Here is a 20686-nt window from a genome sequence, read left to right as displayed (position 1 = left end):
TGGTTTTGGAAAAATCACTGTCTTCCTACCCAGACTCTACCACGCTAAGGATCCTTGTAGCTCTAAACTTGTGCTATGGCACTCGGGGTTTCTTGGGCCCTCTTCTGCTTGATGGGGTGGGGTGGGGAGGGTGGGGCTTACCCCGTGCAGGGCCAGGCTGCAGGGGCCCCTCTCCAAGGAGAGGCATGGGAGCGAGGAAAAGCAGAGGGCAGTGGGGAGGGAAAGGAGGATACCATTAGCCTATGATCACAGGCTTAGAGCTCGGTCCCCGGAAAATCCTTAGCCAGCAGAGGAACAACGCTGCCCCTCCAACCTCCCAGTAAGGGAGTCAGGAGTCCCAGATACCACCCAAACTCTGCCCTCACTCGCTACAAGTCCTTGCCTCTGTGCCTCTGCTTCTTGTCTCAGTCATGTGCAGGGAGAGCATCTGGGCTGTATCCCAGGAAGAGGCAGGGGTGTTTAGTGAGATGATTTGGTGCTACCCTATCACTTGCAGGAGGGGTTGAATTCAGCACCCAGGGCCTGGGAGAGTCTTACCTGGTGCCCTGCCCTTCAGCCCCATATTTCCCCCATCACGTGAGCCACATGTGGCTGGTGGGGCGGGGGTGCGGAAGGGTCCCAGGGAGAAACAGGTGGTCACCTAGTGCCCATCAACAGGCAGGTTCTGATGGGAGTGGGCAGAGGGGAGGACATCTCACAGCCTCCTGCTGGGGGCACAGAACTTCACTCTGCCAGAAACACACCCATACCCCCCCATACCCACACCTCTTACTGGCTTTGCAAAGCAGGTACCCCAACCCCATCCTGGGCCCACCAGGTCCACTGGAGGCAGGGGGAGAGAACCACGGACAGAGCCCCTTCCCCAGACATGGAAAATGGAAGTCAGTAATGACCACTGTCAGTCGACTGTCTGGAGTCTGTCACCTCCGCTCCTTAGGACTTAAAGAGACCTGACTCCAGACCTGAGCTCCATCACTGACTTGCTTCCACTCTCTAAGCCTATTTCCCCTGCTGTGAAATGGGGGTAAGGATGCTATTCTACCTACGAAATTCCTTCTCCCTCCTGAGTGCCATGATCATTCCTGCCCACCCTTGAGGCCCCATCCTTGGGGAGCCCCAGGCCCCACATGTGCGTACACAGCACTTCACACCTGAAACAGACTCTTATGTCAGTGCTAAGCTTCCCTGACCCAGCGCCTGGTACGGGTGCCTGGGAACTGTCTGCTGAAAGAACGAGCAAGTAGTTGAAAATGACCTGCCTCGCAGGGCTCCTGCACAGTGTGGGAGAAATACCCAGCACTGTTCCCATCCACAGCTCCTCTTCCCTCCTCACTCCAGCGGTCTGAGGGCTTCCGGACGCTGGGTGGTCTAGAGGATGGGTGAAGTCTGCCCACGGCCCTCCCTCGCACCGCTCTCCACCTGATTCAGGTCTCCCTACCTAAGGCTCAGCCGAGAGCCCACCTTGTGCAAAAATCCCTCTCTGTACCCCTACAGAAGGGACCACTGCCCCTTCATGGCTCCAGAGCCCTCTGGGTCCTTAAGGACACCTCCTGCCCTCTCCCCTATGACTTGTGATGCCCCAGGGGCTCTCACCATGTCATCTTGAGAGCCCCATGGCGGCAGCTGGCACATGGCCATGCAGAAGCCTGGAGGATTCCAAAGCCCCGGTCCTCTCTGCTCTGCCTCCCACAAGGTAGAAGGCAGGGGAAAAACCCTCCGTGGCCCTGGCTGCCCCAGACCCCAACCCCCAGGCTGTCCCCAGATGAGGAAATAGATGATGCAGTGTCCCAGATCAGGTTCTGTTTCCTGGGAGACCACAAGGGCAGGGAATGGGAGCACCACTGGGTGGCTCTGGTCAAGAAACCCAGACAGTAAGCCCAGCTCTGCCACTCACTCACTGTGACCTTGGGCCGGTCACTTCCTCCTTCTGGGCCTCCTTGCCCATCTGGCCTCTGGGCAAGCACTTAGAGCACCCCTCCTAGATGCAGGGACAGTGCTCAGTCCCTCAAGAGGCCACAAAGGGGGTTGCCTGAGTTCCCCGGAATATGCTCCCTGGGGGACACACAGCAAGGAGGAATACACGGAGAAATGAGAGGGCAGGGCAAGCCCTCTTGGCTCTACCACCCTCGGGAGGGAGGCCAAGGGCCAGGGGAGGGGTCCTGGCATGAGGGGAGAGGACCTAGAGGCAGGGCTAGCTGGGGCAGAGCAGCCCCTTGGCTTGCAGCAGAATCAGGGTATCTCCTGAGGCTGAGATCCCCAAGACCTCCCAGAATGACAGTAGCACTGAGCGGCAGAGCCCAGGACAATGGGGATGGGGTGGGGTGGAGGGCGGTAGGTGTTGCAGTAGGTGGGGGAAGGGGGTACGGGGCCTGAGCTCAGACCTACCTCCTTCACTAGCTACCCATGTGACTCTGGGCCGGTGACCTTGGCCTCTCCAGGCCTCAGTCCCCCGCCCCCCCCCAGCAGCACTGCTGTGGGAATCAAGGGGGCTCTGGGAGGGGTGCGTGACAGGCCCCAGGTGTCCCACGGGTGTTCACACTCACCCTATGACTGAGCCACTTCTGCAGCCAAACCTTCCCAGCATTATCCCTGTCTAACTTTCCCGCTGTTCGGGTCTCAGGCGCAGACAGGGCTTCTTTCTTCTCATCTCAGCTTTTCCCTTTCCAGGGACTACGGCTGCGTCTTTCGTCTTTTGCCAACTGTGCTGAGCCCAGGCCCGGCACACACTAGGCGCTCAATGAATGCCTGATAGCACAATGAATGAAAGCAAACAGCCCTCACCACCCTCAGGCCCCTCCCAGGCACACGCCCTCTGACACACTTGCACACACACGGAGACACCCCCCAAACCTCACCGCCCGCACCCCACTCTGAGCCACGCTGGCCCTCGGTGGGACGGGGCTGGTGAGGCTGGGCAGGGCGGCCGGGGCGGAAACAGGGGCCGGGCCGGGGCGGGGAGGGGCGCAAGGTCGCCGCAGCTCAGTAGCCCTGTGACTGGTAGCCCTGGGGCTCGGCGGCGAAGGCGTTGGCCGGCTGCTGGTAGGTGCTGCCGATGCCGGCGGGGTCTGGCCCGGCGCTGGGCTCCACGTAGGGGGCATAAGGCATGCTGGAGTCCTGGCTGGGGTCCATGTAGTCCTGGGAGAAGAGGGCCGAGTCGGCGCCAATCTGGTACCGCTGGAAGGCCAGCACGGCCTGGCCCGCCTGGGGAGGGCGGCGGGCAGGGACGAGGATGGGTGGGAGGGTGTGGTTAGGGGAGAGACAGACAAAAGCACTGGGTTAGTGGTGGTTAGTTCACAGGACACGGGCAACACAGGGTTAAAGATCCTCCAAGACCCAAAGATGATGACAAGCTGGAGTAAGGGGAAGGGAGGCTGCCCTGGCAGCCGCCCCTCTACAGGCATACAATCACCCTGTCGTCCAGCCAGAAAGAACTTCCCAGTTACCCACCCCATGTGCCCCAATCCCAGAGTCACTCTGCGCCACCAAAAATTCTAGTCTCCACTGTGGGGTGTTAAAGTGGCCTAGAGACCCACAGGATCTATCCTTTTCAAAATCGGTTCTCAGAGGTGATACGCGGAATGGGAGTTTCTTGCTGGGACAGAAAGTCATTCTTTTCTGTGTCTCCTGCAGCTAGGATGGCCATATGACTCAGTTCTGGCCAGTGGAACACTGCGTGTTCTTTCTCCCACCTTCTGATCTGATGCCTGGATTATGGATGTGATGGTTGGAGCTCTAGTTGCTATACTGAACCATGAGGGTACAGAGCAAATTTTCAGTATGGAGGGGCCTGGGACACTGGGGACTTCTGGAGTCACGTTGTTATTCTTGGACTGTCCATTCCCAGATTTGAACCTCATGTAAGCCACTGTTATTTGGGATTTCCATTACTTGTGGCTAAACGTAATTATAACCGAAACACTTGGTCAAACAAGTCTGGGAAACTGAGTAAGAGTGAAACAGGTTTCAGAACCACAGGATTTATCAGAGGCTTGGCTGTTTAATGTATGCTGAGCTCAAGGAAATCTGTCTATGATGGAAAAGTGCTAATGCTCTACTCACCCGTTTTGGGGTTGGGGAAACTAAGACCTAGAGAAGGGCAAAGTCATGGCAGAGTCAGTGCCAGAGCCCAGACCTGAATGCACCACAGGGGTCCTGCCCCTTCCAGGGCCTCCCCCACCTGCCTCCATTTGATCAACTCTGACAAGGCACTGAGTCGACCAGGAACCCACAAGGAGCACTTGCTGAAGTGCTAGGGAGCAAAGTATGCTTGGCATTTTATTCCAAGAAATTTCTAGAAACCCAGTAATTAGGTATTAAGTTTTGATTTGTGCTGATTTAAGAAACCTCTTAGGGTCAGCCCTTCCTGGGCTATGGGAAGTGGCTGTTTAAAGCCAAGTGCTGGGGCCTGGGAAAAGCAGACCAGGCCTAAAGAAGTTGGGCTGTGGGAAATAAGGTGTGGTCCTCTTCGGTATTTCCACCATTGGTATGCGGTCCTGGCTGCTGGGGGCTCAGATGCACGAGCCTCAAGAAGCAGGGGAGACAGAGCTCCACGGGGCAGAGGTCAGGCCTTAGGCACACCAGTGCCCCCAGCAAGCCCGCAGAAGCCCAGAGGGAATGACTAAATGAATCCTTGGGAGAAATGTCAATGTCTCACAATCCTTGGGAGAAATGGTTTCACTGTCCAGGCTGGTCTCCAGCACGGGGGCTGAGGGCTGGACCAGGTGACCTCTGTGACCCATTCTCAGAGAGGCCTCTGGCTACACACACTTGGTACTGCCTCTGTGGTCACTCCTCTCCTCTGGCCATACCAAGGGCCACCTTGGACAACCAGCTCAAGAGGCCACCAGACAGGATCAAAGGAGGCTGGGGTATAAAAGAGAAGCTGAGAGTTGTGCTCAGAGCCCAGAGACCTAGTGGGACACCTGGCCCTTCCTCCCACACAGCAGGCAAGCAGCCTTGCTTGTATGCCTCCAGTGCCAGGAAGCTCACTATGTGCTCGGCCCCTAGCAAGCCTGAGTTGCTTTGGGGGTGTGTTTCTGCTCCACTACCTCCTCACTCCTGGGGACAGTGGAGGGACATGTGGATTCCTGCCCAAGCAGTTGAAGCTCCCAAGGAGGGAACCTGTGTAGAACAGGGGCCAAAGGTCTTTGGAAGAAAAAGGATTCACACATGAGAGTCACCTCCAATGACATGTTATGGAGGTGCCCTTGATTTCCTGGAGAGAATGAATGACAATAAATGAATGAATGAGCAAGTGAATGAACAAAACATCTTACATTTATTGAGCATCCCTGGGCCAAGCTCTGTGCTGGCCTTTTGTCACCCTTTCAACACTCCTGAGAGGTTATCATCCCTCCTGCAGGGAGATGGACTGAGACTCAGAGAGGTGCAGGGGTTTGGCCAGGGTCACATAGCACCTGAAAGCAGAGCTGGGCCAGAAGCCTTCTGGCATCTTAAGCTAGGCCTCCCAAGGCAGCCAGTATTCCTGGGAACTGTGAAGATTATCTTTCATGGCATATCACAGCTGTCACAGTGTGTCCATAGCTTAGCATCTTGACTCATCAACACCCCTTGGCAGCCACACCATTAGGGGGGAATTTGGGCATGTTTATCTTCCCCTCTCCAGCTGTGGGGTCCTGGAGCCAGGCACCCCACCTCTTTCATCACCAGGCACAAAACAGCTGCTCAATAAATGTTTACTCAATGGATGAATACATGAATAGACGAAGAAGGCGATGAATAAAAATGGGTCCAAGTGGTGAGTCTTAACTGGCCCCTAAAGCCAGCCTTCCCTTGCCCTTAGGCTCCAGCATCCAGGCCATTCAGCCCACTCAAGGGAAATGCATTCCAGGCACTAGGCTGCCCCTCAACCTCACCCCTATGCAAGATACAGGGCTCCCTGCATCTGCAAGGTGGGACGCCTAAGGCTGTGCCGAGGCAGGGAACAGCGTGCTGTATTCCTCCTGGAAGGTAAGGTCCTTGAATCTCCTCACCGCCAGGGCTGCGCTCAAGCTCTGCCAGGAGAGAGCAGGGGTGAGACCGGCAGGGAAGAGCTGGGAGGAGGGGCATCAGTGGGTGGGCCAGGCACCTGCCAGTCAGGACCTTTGGACCCACTCCTGAGCAGGGGTGAGACCGGCAGGGAAGAGCTGGGAGGAGGGGCATCAGTGGGTGGGTCAGGCACCTGCCAGTCAGGACCTTTGGACCCACTCCTGGAATCCTGGTGTCCAATCATTGACTACTTACTCCTCTGTGAGCCCTCACCCCTTCTCAGGACCTGCTGTTCCCAAAATGTAGGACTGAGTGGTCCTCACTTCCGGGGGGAGGGGGCCCTCTCAACTGAGATCCTCTGGGGTCACTACAGGACACCAATGGCTAGACTGACCAGGGCTGGCCTACTGGGGGCTGAACCATGGGTCTCCCCCTCTATTCTCTAGCTCTCAATGTTGTATTGGGGACGGGGGACGCAGGAGAAAATGGGTATCCAGGGACCTTCCAAAAGAGAAAGGGCAGGCCCAGGGGGGTGGGGGAACAGGGAGGGCTGATGTAGTGTGGCTTTGCAGGAGGGGCAGGGCTAGCTGTACGCAGCTTCAAGGGTCTCCTTGTCAAAGGCTGCCTGGCCTTGAGTGGAAGGGACCTGTGGGCAGGGGAAGAGAGCGCCCTTGGGGTGGGATCATGGAGCTGATGGGACCCTAGATTTCTGCAGGAAGGAGAGCCAGGGAAAGAAGCAGAAATAAATCCAAGGTGATCCTCAAACAGTGGGAAAGCAGGGCCAGCCTCGCTGTCAAGCTGGTGGGTCCCTGAGACCACCAGGTCCAGAGCCTGCAGAGCCCAGACACAGGCTCTCTTTCACCTACACTATATATATATATTACACATATTACTTAAATAAATTGCCCACAGTGTAAAGATCAGGTTTCACCTAAAAACAGATTTCTAGCTTCTCCGAAAAGTTGGAAGCTCTGGCCTCAGTGGATCCCCATTCCTCCTTGGCAACAGGAAGGGAGCAGAGGCTGCCCTTTGGGGATGGGGCACGCACAGGCCACCACGGCACTCCCTCGACCTGCCTGTGAGACGCCCCCAGGCCCCCCACCTCTTACACCAAATCCAACCCCCTCATTTTACAGACAGGGAGACCGAGGCCTGGAAAATTCGTCCAATCCCTAGGCCTGGCTCCTTCCAGCCACGAGTCCGTGACGCCTCCCTTTCTGACTAGGCCCTGGCTTTCTCGTCTGTAAAAGGGTTAAAGACACCAACTGCCCAGACTGAGTGGGGCTGCCCCTGGCCCGGGGGGAGGCTGCCCAGCAAGCACCGCAGCGAGGGCCTCGATTGCCCCGTGCTGCCCTGGCCATGCCGAAGGGCTGCCAGTCCGGGCGCTGGGTGGGGTGGGTGACCACACTCACCCAGGTGAAGATGGAGAAGAAGGAGAAGGCGATGGCAGCCCGGGCAGCGTCCGTCCCTTCGTTCAGCGGGTTGTCCTTGGGCTTGGAGACCTGCCACTGGTTAGCGAGGTAGCAGAAGCCCACAAACCAGAGGAAGGCCCAGAGGGCTGGGGGTGCCCGCCGGGGCCCGGCAGAGGGGGCAGAAAACGGGGAAACCGAGGAACAGGGAGAAGTTCAAGGGCAGGTCTCCCAGGTTCCCCATCCCCAAAGGGAGAGGCAAAGGGGGTGGGGGTGGGGAGAGGGGCGTGAAGAGAAGGGGCGGATGAGAACAGAGAGAACAGTCAGACCCAGGGGAGAGCGGAACCACAGGGAGAGAGACAGGGCCGGGGCCAGGCACAGGGAGAGCCGCGGGCAGTGAGACAGGAAAGGAGGAGAGAGAAATGGAGAGAAGAGTCAATCAACTCAGGCTGCCATTCTTCAGATCTGTGGCAGATTCCCAGCTAAATTCCTGCCTTGGGCCCCACGGTGTACCCCGAGGCCAGCGGCTCTCTGGAGAGGCGCCCTCCCCTCTCCTACTAGAGTGCCCCCAAGATCTGTGGGAGGAGGCAGCAGAGGCTGGGGAAAGGGGGGCAATTAAACCTGGGTGGGCCTGAGGCTTGCCTTCTCCCAAGTGTGCAACCTCACAAAACCCCTGAGTTCAGTAAGTAGAGCCCCCCAACAGCGAGATCTTCCGTGGGTGTCCAGGGCCCACCCGGATAGGACTAGGGTTGCTCGGAATAAAGTATGCATGTGCCAAGGGGGTGGCTACCTCCCAGGGGCGCTGCTGGGGGACCCTGGGGCTCGGGGGAACCCAGGTTGACAGCCATGACTTTAGCTCTTGCTCCTTCTAGCCCCAGGAGCCCCAGACTTCACTGCCTGCAGTCATTTGAGAGCCCAGGCCTGGCAGTGGGACAATCCCAGCCTGGACACCTGAGTCCACGGTCTCAGACCAGCGAGGCTGCGGCCTGGGTTCTGACCCCAGACCAAGCATCCGCCAATCAGATTCCCAGAGCCTGTGGGGTCACAGGTCAGGGCACGTCATTCCAAACCCCCAGTTTTAGGCTCTGACTCCCGGAGTCTGGCTGGGGAGGGGAAGAGGGTGGCTTTTCTTTGTGCCAGAATTGTGCCCACTTCCCGGGGGCTCCCCAGGGGGTTGGCCACTGAAACAAGAGCCCCCCCCCCCCGCCCCCACCTCTCCCTGAGCCGTGGGCTGCCCTGAGGTCTCAGGCCCTGTCCCGGTGCTCCCTCCCCTGTGGCTGGCCCTTCACCTGCCTCAGGTGTGTGTGAGGATGGGGGAAGGGGGGACCAGGGCCGGGTGGGCCCCCTGAGCCCGCTGGGCCAGGCCTCACCCGAGACGCCGATGTCGGACAGGACGGCTTTCTTGCGGTCCTTGACGCTGCTGATCTGGGGGAAGTACGCGTCCAGGCCCAGGTAGAGCAGGCTGGTGAGGAAGGCGAGCACGCCCACCACCACGCCGTAGCTGCAGGCGCTGGGGTTGCGGTTGAAGATGCAGAACTCCTCGCCTTCCGAGGGGCTGTTGAGGTAGCCCTCATTTACGATGGAGCCGAACACCACGATGGAGAACACCTGGGGGGTGGGGGGACAGCCGTGAGCCGCGCAGGCCCCACCCCCCCAGCCCCTCCTCACCCCAAATGGCCGCAAGGCCCACGTGGCCGACATTTCAGCCGGAGGCCCAGAGAGGGGAGGGCATGCCGGGCAGAGGCTATTAGGTACCCCAGAAAAGCCAGGTTTTACTCCTGCTCCAATCTTGTGGGGGGGTGGGGGCAGCTGTTTCTTTTAATCCTGATTCAATACTACAGGGCAGAAGCTTCTGATTACATTATCTGTGTGGCGAGGTGACACGCCCAATTGTGGGTGTGGCCTTTTGATCAGATGGAGATGTGACTTGACCCATTCAAGGCAGGTCTTGATTAGTTTGCTGGGATCCTTCAACAGAGGAAACATTTTTTTTCCCACTTTATTTATTTATTTATTTATTCATTCATTTTTGGTTTGGATTTCTGTTGTAATTTTAATGTCACTTTTATAATAGACTTAAATTTAAAAAGTCAACACTCAAGAGGAGACAAGAAAGCAATGGTTGGGAAAATTATTCACATTTTTAAATGACTATATAAAGAACAAATCAAAAAGCCCATCACCATGTCTTGCACTTAGCAAGCACCTGATATACTTTTTTGCTAAAGTGAAAAAATAGGCTCACAAAGTAGCAAAGAGGAAACATTTTGAAGAAACCTCAGAGCGGATCCAGATGCTTGGAGAACAGCTGCTTCAGAGCTGACAGAGCTGGTGTTGACGTTTGGAGATCGAGACAAAAATACCGAATGCTAGCTAAGCAAGGACTCATAGAAATAGAACCTGAAGAGAAGAAATCTCTGGCCCTGGCAGATGCTAAGTTAGGAGATGAAACCCAGAGCTGTGTCCAGGAGCAGCTGTGTGAAGGCCTACAGATTCTCAGAGAGGAAACCACTGGCATCAGAAGCAATGTAACCAGGAAAAAGGACCAGCAGGTGCCAGCCACGTGCCTTCCCAGATCACTCGTCCTTGAGCCAAGGTATTATTCTCTGGATGCCTTAGTTAAGACATATTTATGGCCTTAGAACTATAAACTTGTAACTTATTAAATCCCCTTTTAAAAAGCTGCAGCATTTCTGGTATACAGCATTCCAGCAGCTTAGCAAACTAATACAGACAACTTGCTCTGAATCACGGAGCACAGGTGGGGTCGGGCACTTCCTCCTGCAGCCTTCACTGAGGATGCTCAGCGCAGAGGCGGCCCACCCCCCACCAGCCAGCTTCAGGCGAGTCTTCCTGCCGTAGGCACGCTCCCGAGGGGCTGGCCCTGACACCAGGGCTCCCGAGGGCTGGACCTGGCCTCCGAGAACTGCTCCCAGCCCAGGCTGACACCCCAGATGCTGGTGCAGGCCCAGCCTCATCTTATGCTCCCCTCCCCTCCTTGGAACTGGGGGCCGTATTTGGGGGTCCTGGTTTCCCTTTCCATGTTGCCTGGGCCACCCAGGCCCCAGAAAGCAAAAGTGATGGGTGAAAAATTAACACAACCCTGCCAGTTTCAGGGCACTCCAGGCATGGCTCCGAGGGTGCCATATGTCACTTCATTTAACCCTCTCGAAACCCCTCTGTGACATGCGTGCCTCAGGGCCTGAGGCAGCTCCCAACTGGCCCCCAAGGACCCCGCCTCCTGTGCTTAGGCCCTGTGGGGTCGGGGGGCTGGACTGGCTACTAACAAAGAGAACAGGCCAAGAACGGATGGGACGGTGCTTCTGGGGACAGGCTACAAGGAGATCAGCTTGCAGCTTGTTGGAAGGCAGCTGCCATGTCGGGAGCTGTCCTCTGGAGAGGCCCACACGGCCAGGACCCAGCCAGCAGGGAACTGAACCCTACAACGATCGCGGAAGTGAGCTTGGAAGTGTGCCCGGCCTCCGTTGAGCCTTAGATGAGAGCGTGGATCTGGCCAGCACCCGACGGCAGTGTCGCAGGAAGCCTTGAGATAGGGGCACCCAGATTCCTGACCCACAGACCCTGAGATAATAAATGCTCGTCGTTTCAAGCCACTAGCATTGGGGGGTAATTTGTTACACAGCAACAGATAACAAATACATCCATTGCCACTGGTGCTTTGTCCCCGCGCGGCTGAGGTGCAGGTGGTTGGTGAGCTCAGAGCCACATGGCTGGGTGCCCCGCCTGAGACCTAGCTCCAAAGTCCACGCCTTTTCCCTCTAAAACCAAGTGAGGGTGAGGAGGCCCAGACCTGACGGCTACACACCTGAGAAGACAGGACTCCGAGAGTGGCTGTGGCGAGCCTGAGAGGGCAGCGGAGGGGGTTTTCATTATCCATTTTCCACTTCTCTTTATTTTCCAAGAGATTATAATTGCAATATGACTCAGACACATTTTTTTTTTTCCTGCAGCCAACACCCAGGAAGGGCAGTGACTTCAGGGTGGGTATGGGGGAAAATGAGAAACTATTAATAATATTTACATCCTATCTTTTAAATATTTCTATACTTCCCTTGTATTTTATAATGTACAAGAGGCATCAGTGCAGTGGTTATACACACACACACATATACACATTCAATAAATAAATCTATATTTAATGGGATGATTGGCTTAAAATTTTTTCCAGAAAAATGGGAATGATCAAAAGTTTGGAAACGACTGGTTCAGGACACAGTGTTAGGAATTCTGAGGCTGTGCCCTGGTTTGGCTCACTGCTGCGGACACCGAAGGGGGCAGGGGCAGCTCAGAGCCGCATGTCGGCCAATCCTGATTTGGGGTCACGCACATGACCGCAGTCCTTCAGACACAGCCCTGTCACAGGCTCTGTATCCTCCCCATCACCCACGAAGCAGGGAGGGTATTCGTGACAAGTAGGAAAGCTGAGGATTCAGCAGAGGGCCTGAACTTGAGCCCAGGTCTCCTGATTTCCAGTCCCATGCTTTTTCCACTTTACTACGCCGACTTCCTGCCCCAGGAGATGGGCCCTAAAAAAGGGGTGGCATGTCCAGAGACCCGAAACAGAAGAAGTAAAGTTACACAGATAAAAGGACCAGAAGGGACACAGATGAGAAAGCATCAGTGTGACAGGGGGTCGGACAACATGACTCGAGTCCCAAGCCTGGTGCTCAGGGACAGGAGGAGGGGTTGACATGAAGTCCTGATTTCACAGCAATTGTCAAAGGAGTCCCTGAGCCCATGGCATAGCCCAGACCTCGGCACCAGGAGACGAAGGCGGCTCTGACTGCCAGGCTGCACAGGACCTACACCGCCAACCCCTGGGGCCACATTCACACAGCCCCTTGGACCTGTTCACTGCGACAAGTCCAAGGCTTCTACTAGAAAAGTGCCAGGTTGGGGATGGGGGCCGCCCCAGCCCCAGGTGGCAGTGGTGCTCCCCACGCAGCAGAGTGGAAATGCCTCCTGGTCAGACAGAGAGACTTGGACACTGAGAGGTGCCCCACGGACCAGCTGCCCACAAATCCCAGGCCTGGTGCTCACTGCTGTGTGGCTTGGGGTAAGTGACATGACTTCTCTCAGCTTCAAACTGATTCACTGTAAAAATTACCCTTCTGGAGAAGACAAAGATGGGAGGATTATAAGCACGTACTCAGAGTTGAGCAGTGCAGAGTCGGGGCTAAGTCGGGCTTAATTTCCTTCTCCGGAGGCCCCTAGGAAAGAAAGACCACCAAGGAGGGCCCTCCAAGCAACACTTTCTGGCAGTCACACATTCCCTGGGGGCTAGAAGATACATCCCTGCCACCAGCGGTTTATTTTAGAACCCCTTTCTAAAATAAAAAAAGGGCTCATTAAAGGCTGGGGGGAGAACAGTGTGGGAGGGAAGGCAGGCCGGCGGAAGTCTGGGCACTGGGGACAGCAGGAGAGGAAGCACAACGCCTGGGCCCCCTTGGGGGAGAGCAGCCGGGAGTCCTTGGAGAGGCCAAGAGGAAAGTGCTGGCAAAGGTGTGTTTCCCAGGAGGGTGAGCAGCAAGATCAAAACATCCTCGGAGGAGCCTGGTGGGGCCCAGGGGCAGGGGAAGGAGGAGGCTTTGCTACAGTGCCTGGCAGCCTGCCCTGGGCCCTCCATCCTCAGCCCCCAACCCCAGGGGCCCTCCTCTCCAACCCAGCACTCCAGCCAACCCAGGGCTTCATCACAAGTCAAAGACTTCTCAGCACCTGGCACTGTGCTGGGAGGGGGCTTCTAATGGCAACCAGGACTGACAAGACCCCACTGTGGGGGTAGCTGACTATCCAAAGGGGCAGAAGGAAGGGGACAAGGCCCTGGGTTCTGGGCCAGGCTACCTGGGCTAGCTAAATACCAGCTTGGTATTTACTAGCTGGGTGATCTTGGGCAAGTGACTTAACCTCTCTGAGCCTCCATTTCTCTTCTAGTTTCTAGCTGCCGGAATGCAACACACCAGAGATGGACTGGCTTTTAATAAAAGGGGATTTATTTCGTTAGTTCTTCAGAGGAAAGGCAGCTAACTTTCATCTGAGGTTCTTTCTTACGTGGGAAGGCTCAGGGTGATCTCTGCTGGCCTTCTCTCCAGGCCTTTGGGTTCCAACAACTTTCCCCGGGGTGATTTCTTTCTGTATCTCCAAAGGCCTGGGCTGAGCTGCGAGTGCTGAGATGAGTTATGCTGAGCTGCTTGGGCTGTGCTATGTCGCGCTCTCTCATTTAAGCACCAGCCAATTAAGTCAAACGTCATCATTCCAGCAGGCATGCCTCCTAGCCGACTGCAGATGTAATCAGCAACAGATGAGGTTCACGTGCCATTGGCTCATATCCACAGCAGCAAAACTAGGTGCCTTCACCTGGCCAAGTTGACACCTGAATCTAACTACCATAATTTCCCTGCCTGTAAAGTGGGGGGAATGATGCGCCTAAACCACCGGTGCACTGTGAGGAGTGAATGAGGCATGGAGTGAGCACGCCAAAATGCAAGACTGACAATCAACAAGTGAAATGAATCATAAGGTGATGGCAAACTGTGGTGAGGACTGGAAAGGGGCAGCAGGGTCAGGGAAGAGGACCTGGAAGCAGTGAAAGTGCAAAGGCTGAAGGTGGGAATGGGCTTTGCATGGTGGGGACAGAAAGGAGCATGGCTGCACAGTGACCAAGGGGCCTGGGGCCAGAGAGGTGCCTGGGAGAGGGGAGGAGAGGGTGGCAGGGGGGATCCAGGCCACGCAGATGCCCGGTGCTCTTCAGCTTCTGAGAGCAAGGCCCAGCAGCTGGACAGCAATCGGTTAGAGATGCACCTCAACTTGCCACTTCCCTGCAGGCTGCGAAATGGTTGGGACTAGGTAAGCTGGGCTCACCTGGACCAGGTGGGATATTTTTACAGAACTTTCCAGAAGGAGAAATTGAGGCTCAGGGGAGGGAAAGAATATTGCAAAGGACACATGGCTGGTTCCTGGCAGTCTCCTGAAGCCAGGACTCCGTACACATGGTCAGTGTGTGGGGTCTCCATTTAGCTACATTTCCAAACCCCAGGTGGAGCCCCCAGACAGCAGGGGATGGGAGCCCCTGTATGCACTGCCTGAAATATATGCTCTGAACCTCATGAGACCAAAGTTTTTATTCCCATTTTACAGCTGAACAACCAAGGACCTGCCCCGGGTCAGACTGTGGGTGAGGAGAAAAATCGGAACTCAAACCTGAGTCTATGTCTCCAAAGACAGTGCCCTGTGCCGGACAGCCTTCTGGAGTGACAGCAAGGGACACACAGCAGCTGTGAGGAGTCACCCGATTACCAGAAATTAAACCAGAGTGAAATTCAACGCTGACCATGGTGGCCGAGGCCTCTGGGGGAAACTCATGCCACAAGTGGACCTGCTGAGGCCTGGAAACGGGAGAGGATGCAGCCAGAGCAGTACAGGGCCAGTGGCCTCTTTCCCTCCTGCAAAAGGAACGCACCAAGGAGAGCAGGCAGGAATAGCCTGTTTCCTTACCCTCTTTAGAACCCAACCCTGGGTCTTTTTAGAAATAGATGCCAGGTGGCATTTGGTGTAGATTGACACCAAACTCAGAACAATTCAGGAGGAATCTCAGGTCCCAGGGTCCTGTGTGGCCGTATCGAGAGGTACCCAGAAGCAGAGAGCCCGGCTGGGCCTCACCTCCCCTCGCTGACCCCCTCGCACCCCACTCGGCATCCCAAAGGGCCCAGGGTGGCATAGCCACAGGCGGTTGATGCCCATATCATCTTCCAATTAAAAAATAAAGCAAACATATTGAGCTGACATCCAGATAACAGAAAATTAACCCTTTTAAGGCGGACAATCTGGCCTCATTTATTTAGTCCACTTACAATGTTGTGCAACGCCACCTCTACCAAGTTTCAAAACATTTCCCTCGCTCCAGAGTAAAACCCTGTACCCCTTGGGATGGGTGGAAGCTGACATACCCCAGAAAAGATCAGGTGCTTCAAGCTAATCCACTCCTGTGGGTGCAGATAGGTGAAACCTTCTGATTAGCTTATTTCAGTTGAGGAGTTGCCCCAAGGTGGGTCTTAATCCTTTTACTGGAGTCCTTTATAAGAGATGAATTTAAGAGAAGCTCATAGAGTAAAGCCCCGGAGAAGCTAAGAGAGGACCATAGAAGTTTGGAGAGGAGACTACTGGAACCAGAGTCTGAAAGCAAGAAAACCCAGGATAGAAGGCCCAGCGGGCGCCGGCCACGTGCCTTCCCAGGTGACAGGGGAGTCCTGGGTCACCGGCAGCCCTCCAGGGAGAAATCGTGGCCTGCGGATGCCTTCACCTGGACATTTTCACGGTCTCGGAACTGTAAACTTGTAAGTTGTAAGCTTAACAAGCCCCCATTGTAAAAGCCAGCCCATTTCTGATATGTTGCATTTTGGCAACCTTAGCAAACTAAAACAGCCCAGGACCAGCTTCTCCCCATTCCTGTCTCTCCCAGCGCCTAGCAACCACCAGTCTACTTTCTGTCTCCACAGATCTATCTATGCTGGATATTTCATACAAATGCAATTGTACAATAAGTGACCTTTTATAGCTGGCTTCTTTCACTCAGGAGAATGTTTTGGAGGGTCATCCGCCTTGTAGCATGCATCAGAGCTTCTCTCCTCTCCATGGCTGGTTAATACATATCCCATTATATGTACAGACCACTTCCCATGTATCCATTCACGGGCTGAGAAACACTTGGCTGCTTCTACCTCCTGGCTACTGTGAACAGGGCTGCAAACACCGACGTATAAGCAGCTGTTTGAGTTCCTGTTTCCTGTTTCTTCGGGGATATTTCTAGGAGCAGAATTACAGGGTCATATGATAATTCTATGTTTAGCTATTCTGAGGAACCACCAAACTGTTTTCCATGGCAGCAGCACCATTTCACCTCCCCACCAGCCACGCACGAGGGTTCCACTCTCTCCACATCATCAGGCCCCATAATTTTGCACCCACTGTTTCCACCTCCCAGAATGCCCTTTCCCGCCTTGCTCATTTTTCAAATTGAAGCAAACTCCTTTCACCCTCCAACCCCCTGCCCAGCCGTCATGAGGCATGGGTGCCTTCTGGGGCGCCCACCCAGACCCCTGCACACGCTCCTGTGGTGGATGTATTTGCGTCTGTCTCCCCCATGAGAACGGGAGCCCCGGGAGGCGAAGGCCAGTCCACAGCCTCCCGGGGCTGGCACGTCTGGGAGGCACCTGACAAGCAGCAGCACCCGCCCCCCTGTGGACATGCTCTGGTCATGTCTGCATTCTGGTGGCTGTAAACAGGGTCATTTGAAGGTGTCAGCTGAGCTGCGGTGTGGCCGAACTAAACCAGACTGGCCTTGAGTCCTTCGCGGTCAGAAGGAGAGAGAAGCCACAGGGAAAAAGGCAGAAGTCAACGGGACGCAGAGGAGAGAGAAGACACCGCCACGTGCACCGCCCCGCAGCAGACAGGCCAGGAACCGAGGGGGCCCGGCAGCCCTGGGGTGCCACAGCCTCGGGGGAGAAGGCCTCACCTTGCCGACCTCTCGATTATTTGGACTTCTCCTAGCCTCAAAACCGTGAGCCAACGAATTCCCATCGTTGAAGCCAGCCCACGGTATGGTATTTTCTAAGGAAAAAAAGAAACCTAAAAAACTCCCCACGATGCAGGCTTACTTATCCCCATTTCACAGAGAGGGCCCCCAGCAGGGGTGCGGGCGAAGGGGGCTCCTGCTCTTCCAGCAGAAGCGGGCTGGCAGGGGTCCCTGCTGTTCCCCTGGGAACAGCTCACAGGCCTGAGTGAAACACCTTCGGGCAAATGCTGAGACTTCCCCAGATAAGCCTGTAGGGAGACGATATCTAGGGATGTGGGGCCTCCTGCCTCCAGCTCCAAACAGCACCGTCTACTCTACTGGGAGGGGCACTTGCTCCCCCGCTGGGCAGTTGGAAGGGTCCCTGGACCCCGCCCATGCCTGCAGCCAGCCTGCCTATTCCTTGCTCTCTACTCCTCTCTCCCGTCTCCTCCAAGCTGGCTGCACGCAGTGGCCGGAGGGAGCTCACCAACCCCAAATCTCACCAGTCCTCCTCTGGCTAAAGATAAAGTTCCACCTCCCAGGGCAGCTCCGGGGTCCTCCTGTTTGGGACGCTGTCCTGGCCTCCAGCCTCTCGCGGCTGCTTACCCAGCCCGGGCACTGGCTCTGGCCCAGCTGCTTGGGCCCCACGCCGGGGTTCGTGCTCGCCTCCTCTCTTCTGCTTCCTTCCTCCATCCAATTTGGCAACCGAGGCCGCCGCTTCCATCTTCCTAAAATAACTCTCAGATTGCTTGGGGTCGCCCACCCTGGCCCATGCCCTCATCCCCAAGCTCTCCCCGCATTATGAGGTAGCTTCCTAAACAGTGACTGTGTGTCCACTCCCAGCCTCGCAATGTCCCCTGCACAGAATGACCCCGTTAAACCCAAGGCAGATCACATCACTCCCCTGCTTGAAACCCTGGAGGGTCCTTGGTCTACCCCTCCCCGCCACGATCCCCAAGGCTGCCTTCCTCTTAGACTCATTCCCTACCACTCTCCTCTCTCCCTCCAGGGCTCACTCCTGCCTCAGGGCCTTTGCACTGGTTATTCCCTCCACCTAGAATGCAGTCTCCCTAGATCTTCCCAAGGTTGGCTCCTTCTCCACATCCAGGCCTCAATGTCAATGACACCTCCTCAGGGAAGCACTCCAGACCAGACTCCTGGAGCTAAAGTATTCTCTGCCCTCACTCACTTGGTAGCCTAATACCTCATTTTAGTCTCTTTGTAACATCATTATGTACAACTTTTCCTGTTTATTGGTCCAGTTGCTGGGTTTCTCTCTCTCCCCCAGACCTAAAAGAAGGGTCAAGAAAAGCCTCAAGGGGGCAAATAGCAAGCTTGAGGGGATGAGCTGAGCACAGGCAGCCTAAGGGTCAGAAGGAAGGATTCCCTCCTCAGCATCCCTCTGCTTGCACATCTCTGGCCACAGAGGACTCACTCCTTAACAAGGGAGTTGCTGAGTCACCTCCCTCAACATGACTTGACCCCTGCCTTCCCAGTACCCCCACTATAATCCTTGCTCCTGCTTCCTGGGCCCTGAGGAAAGGCTGGGCAAAGAAAGAGGTGGTTGTGCCATTAAGGGATGAGTCAGGCCGCAAAGGGGCCCCTCCTTCTCAGGAACCGGGGGCCTACCCCCCTACAGGGTCATGTGATGATAACAGCCAAAGCCAACACAGGGGCGCGTGATGGGAGTTGGAGCAGCCACTTGTTTCCTGGAGCACAGGCCAAGGCAGGGCAGGGGGGGCTCACAGGGACCCTTTGCTCCTCTCTATCCAGTGCCCCTGTACAGCAGCCTTGGAAGTGATCTGCTGGGGATTAGGTCCTAATCTTCGTGTAAGCTGTCCCAGCGTGTTCTCAGTGGTGGGGGTAGGGGGTGAGCACTGCTGGGGGGCCTGGGTGAGCAGACGCCCCACTTTGCTGGGGTGCTGGAACTCTGCCCAAGTGATTGGAAGGCTCCCCGCTCTCTCTGCGGACTGCCTCCATCTTCGTCACTTAGTGGGGTACCTTGAGCCTCATGGTAAATGGGGAAAGTGCAGCCTGGAGAGGCACTGCTTGAGTGGCCTCAGGGTCAGTGGCAGAGGTAGCTGGATTTCCAGGCACCACAGCTGCCCACCCACAGGTCTGTCCGTGCCCCCAGGGCCTGCAGCCTCCGCCCCTCCGGATCAGGTGAGGGGGAGGGGAAATGATGCAACAAACTGGCAAAAAGGCCCAGCCCTTCATAGCTGGGGCCTCATTTACTGCCCGCATTGCTATCCTCTCTACAGAGGGGGAAACTGAAGCTCCATGAGGTCTCTCAGGTGGTGAGAAGGACAGCACCAGCAACCCAGTTCTCCATACTCCCCATGCCCTGAAGCCGCCCTCTGCCATGCCAGTCCCTGCATGCCAGGCAGTCACTGTCTGTTCTTCCTCTATGAAAATTCTAGGACTGCACAGAGATAACCGGTCCTAGGCCCTGTCTCACCTTCCAGAGGAGATGAAAGACCCCAAGGAGTAAAGCTTCTGGTTTTGAAAATTCTGACAGCCAATCTCATAGAGCACAAGGAAAGCAGGGAGGGGAGAGCTTGGGGGGCAATCCAGGAAGGCTTCACAGTGGAGGTAATATGTGAGTTGGGCCTTAAAGGCTGGCGGGGGGAAGACCTGAATAGGGACAGTGGGTGGAAGGAGGGCAGAGCAGGGCAGTTCACTGCCCCATCCAGCCACATGTGGGAACTTCACTAGACTCCTGGTACTGTCCTAGCCTTGGGGACACGTGTGACATAACAGCCATGTTCCCTGCCCTCCAGAGCACATGGTCCCAAAGGCAGATAGCCACTCACCCCTGTTGGTTCACACCTAGGGGCCTTTGCCCAGCCATTCCTTCTGCCTCCTCCTCCTCCACCACCTGGCTGGCTCCCTCCCTCTCACCTATGTCTAGTGTCACCTCCTCATCCCAGAGCCTGAGTTAGGAATCACCTCCTCTGTGGGGTCTCGTGCTCACAACACCTGGTATCCATATATGTCACACTTTTCCAATCCTAACCCTCCTTAGTGCCAATGTGTATATTAAACAGCTGTCCATGTCCTGTGGTTGTTCGGCGTCCACGGGAGGATGTCTGCATGCCCTTGTCCCCTGCAAAATGCTTCCGGCAGATCGATTCAGAGAATTAGAACGGGCCATGAGATAGATTTGACAACACGATGACCTTCATGCAGGATGGAGAGGTGGCAGAGAAATCCTGATGGGGGCGCGTGTGAGAGCCCAGAGAAGACAGTGAGCAAGACAGCTCTCCTGCTGGAGCAGAGAAACGGATCCAGGGAAGGTTTTCTTAAGCTGGGGGAATGCCAGCACCTTCGTGAGCTGCAGGGCAGGCACCCGGAGGGAGGGCGAGAGTGGGGCTGGAGGATGCGGTCGCCTGCGGGGAGAGGCTGGCTAGACCCTCAACCAGGAGCAAGAGGTGAGGCGGTGGGGTGGTGTGAGGAGGCCCAGGGTCACACGTAAGCAGAGTTGGGGTGCTGCCAGGTGAGTGGATGAAGCAGAAGGGCTGGTGTTGCAGCAGCAGACAACGGACTCAGGCTGGAGCGCAGGGAAGGCGGGGAATCAATGGCTTCAAGGTCTGGAGGACGAAAGACGGCTGGGGTCAGGGAGACGAGGAAGAGAATCAGATAGACTGAAGAAAGACAGGCGGGGCGGGGGTCAGCCAGGCGGTCACCTGCCTGGAGGATGAGGGTGCGCACGCAGCAACTA

At 56.0% G+C, this 20686-nt stretch overlaps 1 protein-coding gene across 3 annotated transcripts in view; it reads right to left on the bottom strand.

Annotated features, from left to right (window-relative positions):
* Window positions 1–2979: 2979 nt before the first annotated feature.
* Window positions 2980–20686, bottom strand: part of SYNGR1 (synaptogyrin 1) — a 32498-nt gene continuing 14791 nt past the window's right edge. For 2 of the 3 annotated variants that reach the window (XM_077168875.1, XM_077168872.1), the window contains 3 exons: window positions 8768–9005; window positions 7401–7546; window positions 2980–3201 (listed from right to left, as the gene is read on the bottom strand). In XM_077168875.1, the coding sequence (XP_077024990.1) occupies window positions 2980–3201; window positions 7401–7546; window positions 8768–9005 (606 nt within the window). Of the gene's footprint in view, window positions 3202–5255; window positions 6015–7400; window positions 7547–8767; window positions 9006–20686 lie in introns of those variants that run through there. The other variant, XM_077168876.1, reaches the window with a different exon arrangement.

This window comes from Tamandua tetradactyla, chromosome 7 (genome assembly GCF_023851605.1).
Source record: "Tamandua tetradactyla isolate mTamTet1 chromosome 7, mTamTet1.pri, whole genome shotgun sequence".
NCBI lineage: Eukaryota > Metazoa > Chordata > Mammalia > Pilosa > Myrmecophagidae > Tamandua > Tamandua tetradactyla.
The sequence above is the reverse complement of the archived record's forward strand: the minus strand, read 5'-3'. Positions and strand labels throughout refer to the sequence as shown.